A 16,684-nucleotide genomic window follows, 5' to 3' on the forward strand; every position below is an offset into this window, starting at 1 on the left:
GGGAAAAAATGGCATTGACCCATATAATCTTTTGCATGATTTATCATGATATGCACAAATTATATATTAAATGTGAAACATTGTGCGGTTCCGATGAGCTCCGACGAGTGCTTCAAGTTTTTTTATTGTTTTGTGATTAGTGATGTTTTATTGTAATAGTTTGCAAGAATCCTTTTGAGCCGAGTTTGATATTATTTATAATGTCCTTTTATCAATGAATGAATTGTCGTACTCTTAAAAAAAAAATGTGAAATATCCGTAATATGAATCTTTATTAATAAAAATTTATAAGTCTTGTATATTAGCGACTAAAGCTGGTTGACGTTTTGCTATTGCCTAGAAATTCGGCAAGTTGTGGATTTGGTGCAAGAGCACATGGATTTACCAACTACCTTTTTTTTTAATTTAATATTTATAGCTACTTTTGGTTGATCATTGTTTTTCTTTATTCGACTACTTTCTAGTTTAGTGGTATTTGTTTTTAGGATAAATATTAGTTTATTATCCTCATGTTTCGTGATTTTTAATATTTAGTACATCAACTTTTTTTATCCCAGAGTCATACGTAAAGTGTAAATTTTGGGACAGTCTCATACATCTGTTAGTCAAACTGTTAAGTCTCTCGTTAAATGTTGACGTGGCGTCATGTGGACAATGACTGAGCGCCACGTGAAAATTAAAAATATAAAATAAAAAACTATCAGACTTAGTTGTTGTTGTGCTCTCGGGTTTGCGGCACTCCAATTATTTTTCTATCTTTTTCGCTAGCTGCTCTACATCACAAAATAATTTATTACAAGTATTTATTCTTCACTCGAGTTGAGTTCCTTCCTCCCAATGTCACTTGCATAAAAATAAGAAAAATTCTTAAATTCCTCCCCCCCCCCCAAAAAAAAAAAAACCTTTTTTTTTGCTTTCTTTTAAATAAGAAATTTAATATTCCATCCCTCCTCGCGTATTTCACCCAGCCCCTTCCGAACCAGGGCGTTGTCTCCGGCTCCAAACCGGGTCGCGTCCGATTTGCTCCAGTACCCGCTGAGCTACAGAAGGAAACGGTAGCGTAAACATTGTCACCGCCAGCCACACTATGTATGGAGTAGTTGACAAGCATACTGTCGTCGAAGGTGTAAGTGCCATTGCAAGTGTTGATTTGAATTGGAAAATTTGGGAACTTTTTTCCTTTTTCTGTGTTTGAATTATACTCAAATGTCGAAAGATGAGCTTTATCTAGTTAAATATATAGGATCAATTCTGGGAAACTTCGGACACTTGATTGATATATTGTTGGAACATTCTTGTGGTAATTAGTCATTACACAGGAAGTCAGTAATATTGAGATTGATTGGTGCGTGTGATCATGACTCATGTCACTCGCCATATGTGACGTGAAACGTTCTTTTTGTACCTCAAGGAAATGTTTATTTAGGTGAGTTATAGTTGAAGCCTTTTAGTATTGTACCTGTTGATTGAGTCAAGTAAGATGTTTTGACAAACTTGAATTACACGATTTCAGTCATGCCAGCTTAAGTTAATTGAGTAATTCGCTAATCAGCTTGTTCTTTCGGAAACTTTTACCCCGCCATATAGTACTTGACTACTTGTATTCAATGGATTAGACTAGACTACTTATTCATTTCAGTACCATATAATCTTGTTCATTTTTTAGTGATTTTGTATACATTAAGGGGTGTTTGTTCGGCGTTGCTGGGTTTCAATGGATTAGACTAGACTACTTATTAGTCTAGTTCAGTTTTTGTTACATGCAGAGGCTAAATTTAATGAGATTAAACGAGACTCGTGTCAAATATCTAATTGTCCCGTTTAAAATGGCTTTTTGGCGCATAACACTATGGCAGTACCCTAAAACTACGGGTTGTAATTAATAAGTATCTTTTCTGTTAAAGAAAAAGTTGGTACTCATTGATTTACCCAATTTAAATATGTAATTTCAGAGTTCTAAAATCTTGAGTTCAAATCTTTCGCACCTAAAATCTTATGTTGCCTCTCTATGACCTATTTACTTGAGTGACACGTGTCCCTTTGACTTAATTTGCGGCAAATGTGTTGGGTTCTAACTTACGCACTTGTATTTAGCAAGTGACTTTATTTGTTTTTTTTTTTGTTTTTATCTCATTAGCCATAGTTGAATGGGTAGCTTGTACTCCCTCCTTCCTCTACACTCATATTTGACCCTCTATCCATGTAATAATTTATCATAGACTTATCCCTCTCCATCTCACTTTATTCTCTGGCACCTTTCACGGTTGGGATTTGGGTGTTTGGAAATCACTGGAATCTACAACAATCCAACCCCGGAACAGCTTGGCTTATCAATCATCAAGTACGCATTCGAGAAGCTAATCATATTCTTTGACACATTAGATATTTATGCTAATCAACTTTGTATTGCCAACTCCAAGCCGACCTTCATAGTACAAAGTAGGGGCTGGGCATTTTTAAAAACAAAACCGATGAACCGCCCGAACCATACCGACGGTTTGGTTTTCTTTTGTTTTTTTAATTCTCTTTGATTAAACCAAACAGCACCGACGGCTTGATTTGGTTTCGATTTTGGCCCAAAACCGACCCAAACCAACCCACGCCCACTCATCGTATAAAGTTGAGTAATCAAAATAGAAATCGAGTCGAGGGCGTGCTCTCACAACAAAACCAGAAAACGAAATCTTGTTTGAGCAAAACCTCATCTATTAACTCTCTTTTGTGTAAGTTTCTCATCATAACCACATCTTTATGCCAATTCATTTGGTATCAGTTAGCTGAAACAAACATTATGCATCACATTCACAAGAGGAGATCTCCAGTTTTCGCATTTATGTAAAATTCGAAAATTATATGAAAACAGAACAACAGAATAGCTGTACCTGCACTGCAGAAAACAATTTGTAGGTTCTGTTCATATGACATACATTGGATACACTAGGCCTCAACACCTATAGGACAAAGAAAATAACAAAAGGCTGCGACAGGGTTAAGTGGCGAACTCTGATGAGGATGCCTAAATATGAAAACTATTGATACATTTAATTTTCGGATGCCACCAGAACAACTAGCGACTGTAGAGCAGCATCGTAAAATTAAATGCAGAGAGTCAAATGCTGCTTTACAGCCGCTAGTTGAACTGATTAACTCACCAACAACAACAAACAATATGGCAAGGCTGACTAAACATTTACAATTGCAAACAAATCAAGCCTGGCCAAAAAGCTCGTAAAAATAAAAGTTTTACATAAGAATTTGTGGAACGATCATAATTGCAGTCGAGCCTCATCTTCCTTCTTGTGTGATAAACGAATGATCAATTTGGTGTCCACAACTTCATCACTACTTGTACTTGGTGCTGCTTTACTCCAACCACAGACTTTCTGGCTTCTTGAGAGCCATTTGTTTGCTTGGTTCTTTGGAGACGCCTTGCTTGCTTGTATGGTATCTCTCTTGTTCCCTCTTTACATACTAATTTAATCAAGTTTTTAGTTTAACTGAAACGTGTTCTACTTAGTTATTATTGAATAATGTTAGCTCTTTTAATATGAATAAAAATTCTCCTCGTACAGGTTGACATATACCGATTAATTTGTAAACAAACAGTTGAAGAGAAGATTCTGCAAAGAACCAATCAGAAAAATACTGTCCAATAGCTTTATTGATGCCCGGTTGTAGCAGAAATTAAGATAAATTACGTCACAGGTACAGTTTATGTTGCTTATCTTTAATTCCTTCAAATTTTAACTTATTTTGTGACAGAATATGTTGTATTCTGCTTGGTGCATAAATAAGTGCTATCTATATTTGTTCCTTTCTGTGTATCATGCAAAGAGGAAAGCTGCAACTGGCACGAACTCGAAGGTCGAAAAATCCACAAAGCATGGACGAACCCGATAGCTATGATTTGAGCTATGATTTGAATGATACCTTACAAAATACTGATCAACGAGCTAAGAAACCCAAGAGGCCTAAGAGGCGTGTGAATGAAAAATCTTGATCTGGCATCTATTGCCACACTCGGTGTGGTTCCAGAGCAAGCCAAATATCCACCATGGAATTAGTCTGGATTTGGTGGTTTCAAAGCAGAACCAAACCTGGGAAAAAAGGTCTAAACCCGAAGGCAGTTCATTTTCTTGATAATATCAACAAGAGACACCCATTTTTTGACACACATTTTGTACTGCTCATTCCAAAATGTATTTCAATGATCCAACTGTCACCTGTAACTAGCTTGTTTTTTGAAACAACCTTAGTCCAACTACTTTTCAACACATACGATATTCTATACACGTTACTCCAACAATTGTCAGAAATTGTGACATGAAATCTCTAGTTGTGACGAGGCTAAGAAATATTAGTTTAAAGAGAAATTTGTAAAGTTTCACTTACTTTTCAAACAAGAAAAAATACACAAATAGTTTATTGAACATGGTCTTTTCCCGACTCAAGAACATATATATATAACTGTAAACCTAAATATTTTTCCAAAACACAACTTGAAAGACAACCGTGGTCTTCCCGAAGGCATAGAATATAACAATTTATACTTCCGTAGATGTATGCTGAGGGACTTTGTTTCTAAAACTCAAGGGAGATGATAGTTCGACAACCTTGTTCCAAAAAGGATTATAGAAAAAGAAAAGTCGAACTACCATCTTCTACTTCTAGCTTTTGTGACAGAAGCAACCAACCAAATCTTGAAGCGCAAGGTTTTGCGTCGACGAATAATTCTTTTACTTGTTGCGTTACGAGATGTCCGAGGCAGTAATTCTGGTTGGTCTGAAGATCAGAGAGTTCCAGTATGCTGAAGATTTCTCCTCAAATGTCGAAGCAGCCGTATTCCATTAGCCATATGTACTGTTGTTTTCACGTCGAAATTGAACCCCATCGAGAAAAGCTCGCTGCCAAGTCTTGCATACCGCACCGAATCGAACATAATCATGGTGAGAAAGACGTTCGGCGATTAGGTTTTAAATGGGAATTGAAAGGTCGGACCATGAATTATTTGCCATGATGTTTGATATGAGTAGGGATTCACGATAATCGATCAGGACAAAAAGGATATATATATGTTGTAGGCCAAAATTTAGAGAAAGTAAACTTGTCCCCAAGTAATACAAATACAAATAGGATAGGATAAATCTTCTAAATCTCTTAGGATTCCTTTAAAAAAAAACCCTAAACTTGCCACCCAAGTAATACAAATACAAATAGGATAAATCTTCTAGATTCTTTAGAATTCCTTAAAAACTTCCACTAAAAGAAGAAAACTGAGTCAACCAAAACCAAATGTGATTACATCAAATAAGATAATTTTTGCACGCATTTTCTGTTTAGAATATGTGATTGTATTTAGAGACTCCTTTTCTTATTAGGTTTCCCAAATTTTCTGTAATTGATTGTAATTAGGGTTCTACTCATGTATATATATATTTCCTCTTAGTGAAAGAATACGATTAAAGGAAGTATTTCAATAATTTTGACTGTCCTTTTCATTTTACTTAATTTCAAAGGTGCAGGTAATAAACCATAACAAGTGGTCCAGTAATAAGAACGAGGATTGCGGGTCCCAATAAACAAAAAAATGTTGACTGCAGGGCCAAGAAGATTGTTTCGAGGGTTTGGGCCATCGATTGTGACATATGTACTGTCATGTGCAATTTGGTGGGCATCTTACTCTCTCGCTCAAAGAAGGGTTCGGGGTGGAGTTGGGTATTACTTTGGTAATAAGGGTCATTTGACCAACGATAATGGAGTCAACACGTATACACCGGATTCGAAAACAATCATGGCAGTTGATGGAGTTAGTACAGCCATGGGGGGGGGGGGAGGGGGTGGCATGTCAGCCCTGATCACAATGCCCCTCGATACAGTTAAAACCCAGTTAGAAAATCCGATTTCGAGTAATCTTCCAATTATAAAAATTCGATTTTTTTTAAGTACATCGATATTTTTACACTAAAAGAAGGGGAAGTTCGGCTAAGCAAAGTTTAATAACAAGTTAACTGAAGTGCAATATTTCACCTACTCGTTGGATCACAAGGAAACTGGCACAAACACAGACCATATCAGGGAAACATAATTTATATATTCCTAGGATCAACATGTTTACCCAGTCACAACACGAAAAACCGAAATGGAGACCACTTGGGAGCAGATACAATCCATAGTTCATACAAAGTGCATTAAGGATTCTACAGTTCCGAATTCACAAGCTACAAAATATTCACGGTAGATTAAGAGCTTGAGCATGGTGACGGATGTGATCATCGATGAAGGTGGCAATAAAATAGTATGAGTGATCATAACCGGGCTGCAATCGCAAAAGGAGTGGAACTTCAACACTCCGACATGCCTCTTCAAACTTGTGTGGCATCAACTGATCGTGCAAGAATTTATCATCTTCCCCCTACACAAAAGCAGCAGTAATTAACTACCTATGCAACAGAGGCAGTTAAAAAGTGTATATGAGAGAAGAAATTATACATTTTAAAAGATCAATCCTTGAAAGTAGTTGATGAGGACACTGGACTAAAATTATTGAAAAATGCATATTTAAAGATTAACATGCAACGACATTACAGTTCATTCTCCTCATTTCCCTATTGCAAATCTCCTTCTGTATTGCAGCGATGCTACCAAAAAATATCCTTCTTGGATTAAGGGGTTTATTGACACTTTCACATGTATGCCCATATTTCTTTCTATTCTCTTTTCTTTTGCGTGGAAAAGGAAGCCGGAATGTCTACAGACAAAAAGCTTATGATCTGAAAATCAAATGCCCCCAGCCTGGCCGAAGTACAATTTCGAGTGATATTGATGAGAATGCATGATAACAGAAATTAACCCAGGATACATTATGCAGCAGAAAGGTGATGTAGAACCAAGACGAACTGAAAAACAAGGAAAAGAGGAACAGAAGAGAGGAAAGGAAAAGACGAAGTAGGGTAATCTCAAAGTTCATGTACAGAAACTTGCTATCAGTAATCAATACGCCTTCTAAAAGACATAAAATTTAAACCCACTTTGATAACCTAGCACCTGTGTAAAATGATAATTCCTTCGTACCAACAGAAAAAGAAAAGATAAAACAAGTTATTTAACATCCTTGCGATTGGAAAGCTAAGAATGAATTCCTTGCGATTGGAAAGCTAAGAAAAAGAAAAGATAAAACAAATTATAAAAAGAAAAGATAAGAATGAATTCCTTCTTGTATCAACCATCACTAGGTAGTATTTTCTACAATACCAAACTTAACATCATCTTTAGTAATCATGAGGGTTGTAGGAGAAATGGTGATGCCAGAAACATCATTAGAGGTTGTCCAATAGAAAGGATGAGGCTTTCTATGCTCTGATTATGCTTATCCGACTTAGTCTCACACTAGTGTGTTACTTTAACTAGTTTATTTAGTAGTTTGGTTTTTATTTATTCGTACTTTTATTATTATTTTTTGCTTCCGCACTGTGCACATGGCTACATCACACTCACGTGACGGCTAGCATGCCTTTATTTCGGTCGGAGTGTGTCAGGTTGATTGTAATACTATGTATTTTAAAAACAAATTACACACACACACATGTGTATGTGGTAATTATTTTTATTTCAATTATAAATTCTTTTCTTTGGGTTTCTTTATTACACTACATTTATATAAGAACTCATACTTTTGATATGTAAACTAGTCTTAATGTAAGATCTTTTTCTACAAAATTATTACAAAACTAGCTAGTATTATTTCATATTTAATTAGAGATGTTTTTAGTTTGAATTGGACAGCTAAGATTAAGGTGGGATTACATGACTAAAATTTATAAGACATAGGCCCAAAATATTCCACAACCTTTAGTTTCACGTAGGCCTAATAAACTTTTATAGCCATCTACACCACGATCCACTTGACAAGCCCCTACATGTGGCTTAGGCTCATTTTAGCATATAACGTGGTTGGCACGATTTGTCTACGATGTGAACGTCATAACAGGACTTTGGCATGATAAATTTGCATGAATTTGTATAGGCTCGGCATGATTATGCAAATGTTCAAGTTATAAATTGATATTTTATTAGCGTGATGCGATCGTAAATTTAGTTACGTACCCTTAATTCAGTATCTTCGCATGAATTTAGGCTCAGCTCGTGGCACTTTCTTGGTACTCAAGCTTCAAAGTATAATTGTGCTTGCATGTGAGATTTTCGGCCCCAAAAATAATTTCTTTACTTCTAAGACATGATTTTAAAGGTTCCCATGCGTGCTTTTTCAAGGCCCATCTAGCACACATATTTTATACACTGAGTCCATTATGCATCTAATATTCATTAGGTCTGCCCCACTGTACATCTGTTTTGATTAACCAAATTTTGATTTTTTTTTTTTTTTTTTTTTTGTCTATGAAATAAACGATTTGAATTTGGATTCTTTGTCTAATCACTCACACGAATGTTACGACGGACAATTATTAATTTCCCCAAACCCAAAGGGGAAAAGAGACGAAGAGAATCGTGAGTTTCCTATTCCTAGTCAATGTAGTCATACCAAAACAAGGAAAGTAAACTTCTCGTGTAAATCCAAAGACGAATAGAGAGAAGGGATAAATAAAAAGATGATAAACACAAAATCTTTTAACAAATTATATACACTTATTTAATTTGTAATGTTATTTTTATTTATTTAATCTAAAGACTAAAATTAAAGAGAAACACACTCTTTCAACTTATCACAATCACATACTCCTATTTAATTTAATTTTTTTTGTTTACTTAATTGTTCAACTTGAAAACTAAAAATAAAAGCATGCAGGTTACCCTTTATTTGGTGAACGACGCAGGGAGAAACAGGACCGAACCGAACGGCTAACAAACTCATCCGGAGGCTCTGCAAACTGAAAAAGAGTTTAGGGCTATATCTAGAGACTAGATCGATCGACGATCTACTTCCCTTTACAGCTTCTCACAAAACATTACAAATACGTTACTCGTGAAAGAAATACAGTGACGACGTTTCTGTTCTTTTAATTGCTTAGTTTCAGAATTCATTCATTCTAGGGTAGGGTAGGGTTGGGTTTTGCTGTCAAAGCTGGTGGCGGTGGCGGCGGGGTAGTCGTCGTCGTCAATGGTTTCCTCTCCGGCTCGGGCAGAGGCTGCCGTTGACCTGAATCTGAGTGTTAATCTTAACGATTCAGATTCAAATACAGTTTCAGATTCAGGAGTTATGAGGAGGAGCAATTTATTATCATTATTATGTTGGTGCGAGGATTCGTTGTTTAATGTTCTGTGTAGATTATCAGAAAGGGATTTGGTAAAGTGCAAGATGGTGTCCAAGTCCTGGCAATGGCACCGAATAATCTCCCGTGTGTGGCTGCGGATGTTTTGGCCGCGGTCTCCTACCGTGGGTCTTTTCTACCGTACGATCCACTCTTGCGACGGTATGTATCAGTTACTCTCCTTGGTCTATTTATATGCTTATCCCTTCTTCAAGTCCCCCGAACCGTCGCCACCGCTTCTGGATTGGGGCGGTGAACTGTGTCGGTGGCAGAGACGTGACTTCTCTGACAATCTCAGGGACTCTTGTAATGGGTTACTTCTGTTGTTCAACCCAACAACTTACCAGTTTTGTGTGAGCAACCCCATCACTAAGCAACACGCCTCCATCCCTCTTCCTGTAGTCGAAGCCGAGGAGGCCGATTTCTGTGCTGCCTTGGCTTATGACCCTGTCGAGTCAGATCACTACAGAGTTGTTCGAATTAGTTATTTCCATTCCCAGCAACAACCAACCTCCATAACCACAACCACCCCAATGGACATTTTCTCGTCGCATTCTAGACAGTGGGTTCGACATGGGTTGCGACTTGACCCCACTTTTGTTGAGGGCTTCAAAAGGTTCAAACTTTGCAGGAAATTTTTCTACTTGCGTGGGGTGTTATACAGCTTAGCTACCTCAGGGAAAATTTTGTGTATTGATCTCAATACTGTTGAAGCTCGTGCCCTTCAACTCCCTCCTCGTCCTGTCCTTGAGGAGGAGGACCATGACGATGATGACAAAACAATGGTGGGATGTCTTGTTGGGGTGTCAATGGACCTTGTCTGTTATGTAAACCGTGATGCTTCAGATAATTTTTATTTTTGGTCTTATGATGATCGACCAGGATGTGAATCTGGTGATAGATGGACTCTCAGATATAGTGTGTGTGGCATGACGTTAAGAATGAAAGTGCGTTTCGCTTCGGATGTCAAGTACAATCAACACCTTGATACTCTGGTACCGTTTGCAATAAGTCCAAATTCTCATGTGCTGTTCTTTGGCACTCGAAAGCTGATCTTTTGCTATGACTTAGAAAGTAGAAGAAAGCTGAAACTGCTTCTTGAGACACGGTTGAACATAGCTGTACCGGGTTATCACTTTCCTTGCTTCACGCTCCGTGCTTGCTTGATGCCTTTCTATGGTCTGGATCATGCTCAGAAGAGTGTTGGCTCTCCATTTCCAGCAGCACAAGAAGTTTCCAAGGGAGCAAAGATTTTGAGTGCGGAAATAGCATGCCAGTGTGATACAGAAAAAGACTCCTGGATTGGGCATGTGGACTCTTACTTTGTACATAAAGACAGAAGACCCTTTTTTTATCCTAGCGAAATGCAGTTATGTGCAGGGATGGAGGAGATGGAATTACCCAAGCCACAACAACAGGTTCGTAGCTTCCTTCTCTAGACTCAATTATCACCGCCAGTGCAAAGACCTGAGTCCGTATCAACCTAGACAGCGTTTGCTGCCACGAGTTATGCATAGATGACTGATATGATAATCTCTTTATTTTTTTTATTGACTATATAGCTTATAATAATTTGGATCTATTATTTCCACACCTTGAGGACAATGTGTGATTTAAGTTTGGGGGTGAGAAATAAGGATGGCTATGGAAGTTTATGGGTAACTCTCAAAGCCATTAGATTATGTGAATGACTAACATTTGTTTGAAATTAAGTGGAAACTAAAATAAAATATTCTCTCTCAAAGGTGGTGATCGGATCTTAGGCCCACCCAGCACACATGTTCTATACACTGAAAATTTGAGTTCGTTACCATAGGATAGCTTTGTAATTTGAGTTCGTTACATAAGCAAATTTGGATGATCGAGTCTTGTACCTATGCCAAGTAACAAGAGAACTAGTTACGTTTCCTAAAATTAAATATCATAAATAACCGGAATAGGTACCATGTTCTACGATTTGTGTGTTTGTCGATTTCCGTTGTATTATACTTTCTCAGAGTGCAACTTAGTAGATACCATGCTATATAGTTCGAGAATGAAAAGAGTTAGTGTAGACACCAATGCCTACTTTGTTGTTTAGGGAAATCAATCATGCCTTTAGGTTGATAAACGTTAAGCATCTAAATTTGTTTTGTGTCATTGTATGTGTCGATTGCTTAGGTGAAAAAGATAAGTGATTGAAACCTAAAACCCTTCAGACTTTATTTTCAAAACCCTTGTTGCCAACTTTTCTTTGCCTAGTTCTGTAAAAATTGTGTTTTTATACTTTTAGATTCAAGTCATCTCAAACGAGTTTGTTAAATCATTTTTGTGCATATTTGATAGCTTTTGTGAAAGAATTAATTTAAATTGTTGGGTAGATAACATATTAGTGCAATCCTCGTTGGAATGACCTCATACTTGGTTTCTATCCTATGTGTTTGATCATGTGTACTTGCGAGTTTAGAACATGTAATTAATAGCTTAATTTTAGATTGCTAATTTCATACGACGAGTATCCCAAACGATAGAATACTAAAAACACATTTAATCATGGACGTCAAAACACTGTACAAGATTATATATATGTGTACTGCCCTTCACCATACATGCAACCAATCAATTTCATTCTATATATTGTGATCAATTTCAACCAACCAATCAAGTATATAACCAAAACCTGAAACATTTGAATAACAAGAAACTCCTTGATATCACGACATTGAATATCTACTTCAGCATGCTGTGGACGAGTGAGTGAATGTGTGGAGTAGCACTATACAACAACAAAACAGTTATGTCCATGTGCGTCCTAAACAGTGATATGACGCAAAACCTCTGCCGCCGAAGGCCTCTTTGCAGGGTCGTTTTCCAAAATCTTCAGCGCAAGGCTCTTAAGTGGATGGCCACTCACTTTCTCAGGAAGTTTTCCGTCCTTCTTAAAGCTTTTGAAAATGTCATACTTTTCAGCAACTGTCCTTGGTTGTGCAATCAGCTCCACGAGAATCATACCGAGGCTGAAAATGTCCCTCTTGAAATCCACTTTATCTTCGGGGGCATCATACGTCCGACCTTTCAATGCTTCTTCTATCTCCTCATCCCCGAAACAATTACCCACCTGCTTTCGTGCTGCATAAACACGTGCGTTACATTATTTTCCAAAAGTTTACACAATCTTTTACTTTTACTAATAAACAAATTCGAAACACTTACCAATCCCAAAATCTCCTATCTTCCAATTGTTGTCCTTTACCAGTATATTTAACGGATTCAGATCTCCATGCACTATATTGTTTCCATGGATGTAAAGCAACCCTCTTGTTATGTCTGTGAAAACAGTCGATGCCTCATCCCATGTCATGTTACCCCCCCTCTTCAATAGCTCTTCACTCAAAGTTCTGCAAAAGAGGATTAACCAAACAAAGTTAACATAAGAAAAAAAATACAGAACACATATGTTTAGGTAGTCTCAATCTGGTACCTTTCACAACATTCTTGTACAATGTACAAGCATGGAAGTTGCTGCTTCTCTTTGTCTTTGTTCGTATTCCCAGGTCCTTCTTCAAGGGAACTGTTACTTCCATCATCATCCATATTTCGGCCTTCTTCCAGCTCAAGTTGACTTTTCTCACCAGCAAAAGTCAGATCAGTCCAAGAGGTGTAGTATTGCACCACATTTTGGTGTTTTAATCCCGATACAATGTCAACCTCGCTGCATATGTACATAGAATGCCTTTTTAGTTAAACGAGAAGAACACAATAGCCTAAAAATACAAATATAATTTCACGGTAAATTCCAAATTCTTATTTTCTTACCGTTGGATGGTCTCAAAGTCCAAAGAATGAACCCCTAGAGTAATTTTCTTTGACGCATAGACTTTGTTGTCTAATAAGTTCCTGCAGCGCGCTACAACCCCATCGGACCCTTCGCCAAGAATCTGCAACTCTTCATAATCTGAGAGATACCTTGAGAACTTTTTAGCATTTTCTTCAATCTTAGGCTCCCAAATGACGATATTTGTGATGGGGCATGTTATGGGCTGAATATGCACCTCCATATTGAACCAAAACCTGCAAGAGTAAAAAAAAAATCTTATGTATGATCTGATATGCCCGTAAAAAGCTTCTAATAGGCTTTCATTTTATATGGATCTCCTAGGTTCTCCAGCCTTCCAATAGGCTTCCATTTTATAAACATATGCATGAACCATGAAAATGGACAAGTCTGAGCCGAGTACTTTCTACTCCCTCGACATCCCGCTCCTTTCGAGCATGCTCTCAAGATAAATACAGTCACATTATCAACTCCTTGCCCTTCTAATCATTAACTACCATAAGAGGAATTTTATAATTAATCCCCAAAATGTATGCGGTTTTAGGAAAGTGCAGGAGCAAATTCTTAGTCTACAAATACAGTATAAACATATATTCCATAAATGAGTGGTCCTCAAACCCCATTCTTGGTCGTTTTCTAAGTTTTCTTTAATCTTACTTATACAAGATTTTATGTTATCAACTGGGAGGCTATAGTGCAGGCATAAATTTTCAACCCTAAATTAAAGAAGAATTGCCCCAAATAAAAATTGCAACGCTGCAATCGAAAAAAAAAAAAAACGCAACAATTTCCTCCGGTTCAAGAAATGCTTCATCATATCAAACACAAGGGAAGTACATTATACTACCTACTCAGATTCTCCTAATCAATCAAGCAATTCGATTCTTGAAAATATTCTCATCAAGAAAATTCAATTCCAAGAAAAAATCAAACTATAAACAAACTGTATCAGGAATTAATGAATCTGAGATAAGGACTAAGAAGCTTACAGATGTTCATCGTTTTCGGTTCAGGACGAAATTCTAGAGGTGCGACTGCGAATTTTCACTTCCGACTCCTGAGCTCTCTCTCTCTCTCTCTCTCTCTCTCTCTCTCTCTCTCTCTCTCTCTCTCTCAGCAGCGTTGCTCCTTGCTTCGTAAAGTAGAAAGTGGGAAATGGAGGGAAAGACCAACAGAACAGAGTATAAGAGGAGGGCGATACGACGTCGTCCCTTCTGTTAAGAACGAACCGGCTGAAGTCTCTGGGCTCTGGCCCACAACGGAAACTCATAACTTCTGGCCCAAAGCTAATATCTTCTTTTTTTTCAGCCAAAAAAATCAGGATTTATTTTTGTTCCCCATTCGTGAACATCCACCGACTTATGTCACGGGCTGAAGCATACGAGCATAATAGGACATTTTCGGTATATTATAATTTATATGTCATTTTCGTTAACCGTCGAATTCGCTATTTCGAATACAGAGGATCAAGTAAATAATGCATTTTGTAAGCTCATACAGGTTCACAATCAACAAAAAAAATTAATACGATGTGCAACATATAATGCGTCAATATCCTATATTGTATTCATATGTACGTCTTTAGCCATAAAATCCAGACACAACATAATGTCCCTTTTTATATAAAAGTGCATGCGCCTATTGAAAATGTTAGTTCTACCTATCTCAAGAGGATCTTCAGTTTTTTTTGTAAAAATTAGGACTAGTTAGGGCGGGGGCAGATTCATTCATAGTCCCGAGCGTGAGGGCAAGGAAGACGACACCGTTTATCCTTTTATTAAATAAAAACGACATCGGCCATTTTGAAATTAAAAGAAACAACCTGTCAACTTTCTGAAATTAATTAATAGTATGTGTGATAAGTATAGATATAGATTTTGAGTTCTTCAAGTGAGTTGGAGTTATTCTTCTTAAACTTTATCAAATGTTAATATACTGTTTAGGTTACTGTACTGTATGTGAGATTTTAAAAGTTTGGGGTTGGTTGTAAAGTGAGCCAGTAGGTGATAAAAAACTTTTCAACTTTGAAAAATATTTCATCAAGTATTATGAACTCGTAATCACTTTAACATTTATCTCGTACCATCAAATTCACAAAAATACTAAAGAATTTTTTTTTGATATTTTGTATGTTACATGTTAAATAATAAACCTAATCAAAATAATAAACCCAAATTCTCAATACAAGTACAGTTTTTAAGTGTAAATAGGCATTTTATTTATATGTGACATATAATAATTTACTTAAATCCGCCGAATACATGGCTATGCCCCTGCCTAGGCCTTGTCAAGGCGCTTAGGCACTAAGCCCCACCCCGCCGCCCCGACTTGGACCTAGCGTAGCTTGATTAGGACCACCTGATGTTCAAATCTTGAATCTGCCATTGGTTATAGGGCCAATTATACAACGAACTTCAACAATCCGAACGTCTATTTTGTAAGTCTTCATTTATAGATCATCATTGAAAAAAAAATCAATTCAATCCGAAACCATTTACTAATTTTATTGTCATAATAAAATTTCAATGTTTCTTGGTACACAGTGTTCGTCAATTTCTTTGAACTCAATTAGATGTCTCGAACATCTTCGATTTGGCTAATATTTTTCAAGGACAATCTATAAAATGCAACTTGAAAAATAAACGGTTCCGATCGGTGATGTTCGATGTGAACTGAGCCCCACTACTAATCCCTATTTTGATCAAACTAGCATGTCTCTTGACATGTGATGCAAATTCACACATCGTTTGGGCAAAAATCCTGCAGAAATTATTTTTCTCAAGAGGTGTAAACACAATAATGAATGATAACAACAATCAACCAAATTCAAGCAGCTGCATGCATATCTCCAGTACACACTACACACACACACACACACACAACACTTTGCCAGAGGGAAAATCTTTGTTGGATAAAAGGAGCACTTATTGCTGGAAACTTTACCCAACAGAGGTTCGTCAGAAAAGAATAGTCGGGCAAAACTCGTCACGCGGGGCCTTAAAAGTACTAGCCAGGCTTTAATTTATTCTTGTAGTGAAAAATTCCTACTAACTTACATGCCAAAAATACGAGGTTTTTTTTGTACTCATAACGTATATAAAGAAATCTAATAAAGTCATTACATTTGAAATAAAAATAATTACTTAGACACACACACACACACACACACACACACACACATATATATATATATATTTTTTTAATACGGGGTATTACAATGTACCCTCCTTCAAATAAATTTCGTCCTCAAATTTGTAACACCTTAATTGTTGCATTGGTAAGGTAAACAAATCTAAAAGACGTCAAAAAATATATCACAAATATTATAATAATAGTTGAAAAGCATTAGTAAAGTATTTGGTTAGAGTGGTTGCACGGAGACTACCTTTCCATGTCAAGAAGATTGCAATTCTACCCCTATAGTGCCTTCCAACTCTAGCATAACACCACTAAGTGAACATGATAGGAAAACAAAATTAGTCTTTAACTGAAAATCACATAACAATGAAATCAGTATAGAAAGATTGATGGTTATACAAATCGAAAATGTAACTCACCAATCACCTTACTAATTAGATTCTTATATTCTCATCACACTTAATTT

At 36.8% G+C, this 16,684-nt stretch overlaps 2 protein-coding genes and 1 long non-coding RNA gene across 3 annotated transcripts; 1 reads left to right on the top strand and 2 right to left on the bottom strand.

Moving 5' to 3' along the window:
- Positions 1-6,071: 6,071 nt before the first annotated feature.
- Positions 6,072-7,346, bottom strand: LOC148692433 (uncharacterized). Its single transcript, XR_015953993.1, has 2 exons — positions 6,490-7,346; positions 6,072-6,412 (listed from the first exon to the last, which is right to left on the bottom strand). It is a non-coding gene; the product is annotated as an uncharacterized LOC148692433 (long non-coding RNA).
- Positions 7,347-8,845: 1,499 nt separating this feature from the next.
- On the top strand, positions 8,846-10,996 carry LOC137744059 (uncharacterized). The gene has a single exon (XM_068483919.2). The coding sequence runs from the start codon at positions 9,116-9,118 to the stop codon at positions 10,703-10,705; it is 1,590 nt and encodes a 529-aa protein (XP_068340020.2). The 5' UTR covers positions 8,846-9,115; the 3' UTR covers positions 10,706-10,996.
- Positions 10,997-11,890: 894 nt separating this feature from the next.
- LOC137744475 (uncharacterized) lies at positions 11,891-14,191 on the bottom strand. Its single transcript, XM_088680805.1, has 5 exons — positions 14,070-14,191; positions 13,062-13,316; positions 12,727-12,957; positions 12,459-12,643; positions 11,891-12,374 (listed from the first exon to the last, which is right to left on the bottom strand). Exons 2-5 carry the CDS (start codon positions 13,301-13,303, stop codon positions 12,058-12,060), a joined length of 975 nt encoding a protein of 324 aa, XP_088536931.1. The 5' UTR covers positions 13,304-13,316; positions 14,070-14,191; the 3' UTR covers positions 11,891-12,057.
- Between the last annotated feature and the right edge of the window lie 2,493 nt (positions 14,192-16,684).

This window comes from Pyrus communis, chromosome 12 (assembly GCF_041283825.1).
Source record: "Pyrus communis isolate YQ-2024b chromosome 12, ASM4128382v1, whole genome shotgun sequence".
NCBI classification, from domain to species: Eukaryota; Viridiplantae; Streptophyta; class Magnoliopsida; order Rosales; family Rosaceae; genus Pyrus; species Pyrus communis.

What these genes read in the sequence shown, in the direction of transcription:
- LOC137744059 (XM_068483919.2), top strand. Translation starts at nt 9,116, where the DNA reads ATGGTTTCCTCTCCGGCTCGGGCAGAGGCTGCCGTTGACCTGAATCTG.
- LOC137744475 (XM_088680805.1), bottom strand. Translation starts at nt 13,303, where the DNA reads ATGGAGGTGCATATTCAGCCCATAACATGCCCCATCACAAATATCGTC. An exon ending in GACTTTGAGACCATCCAACG is followed by an intron (nt 12,958 to 13,061) that starts GTAAGAAAATAA and finishes GTACATATGCAG; the next exon opens with CGAGGTTGACATTGTATCGG. An exon ending in GTACAAGAATGTTGTGAAAG is followed by an intron (nt 12,644 to 12,726) that starts GTACCAGATTGA and finishes CCTCTTTTGCAG; the next exon opens with AACTTTGAGTGAAGAGCTAT.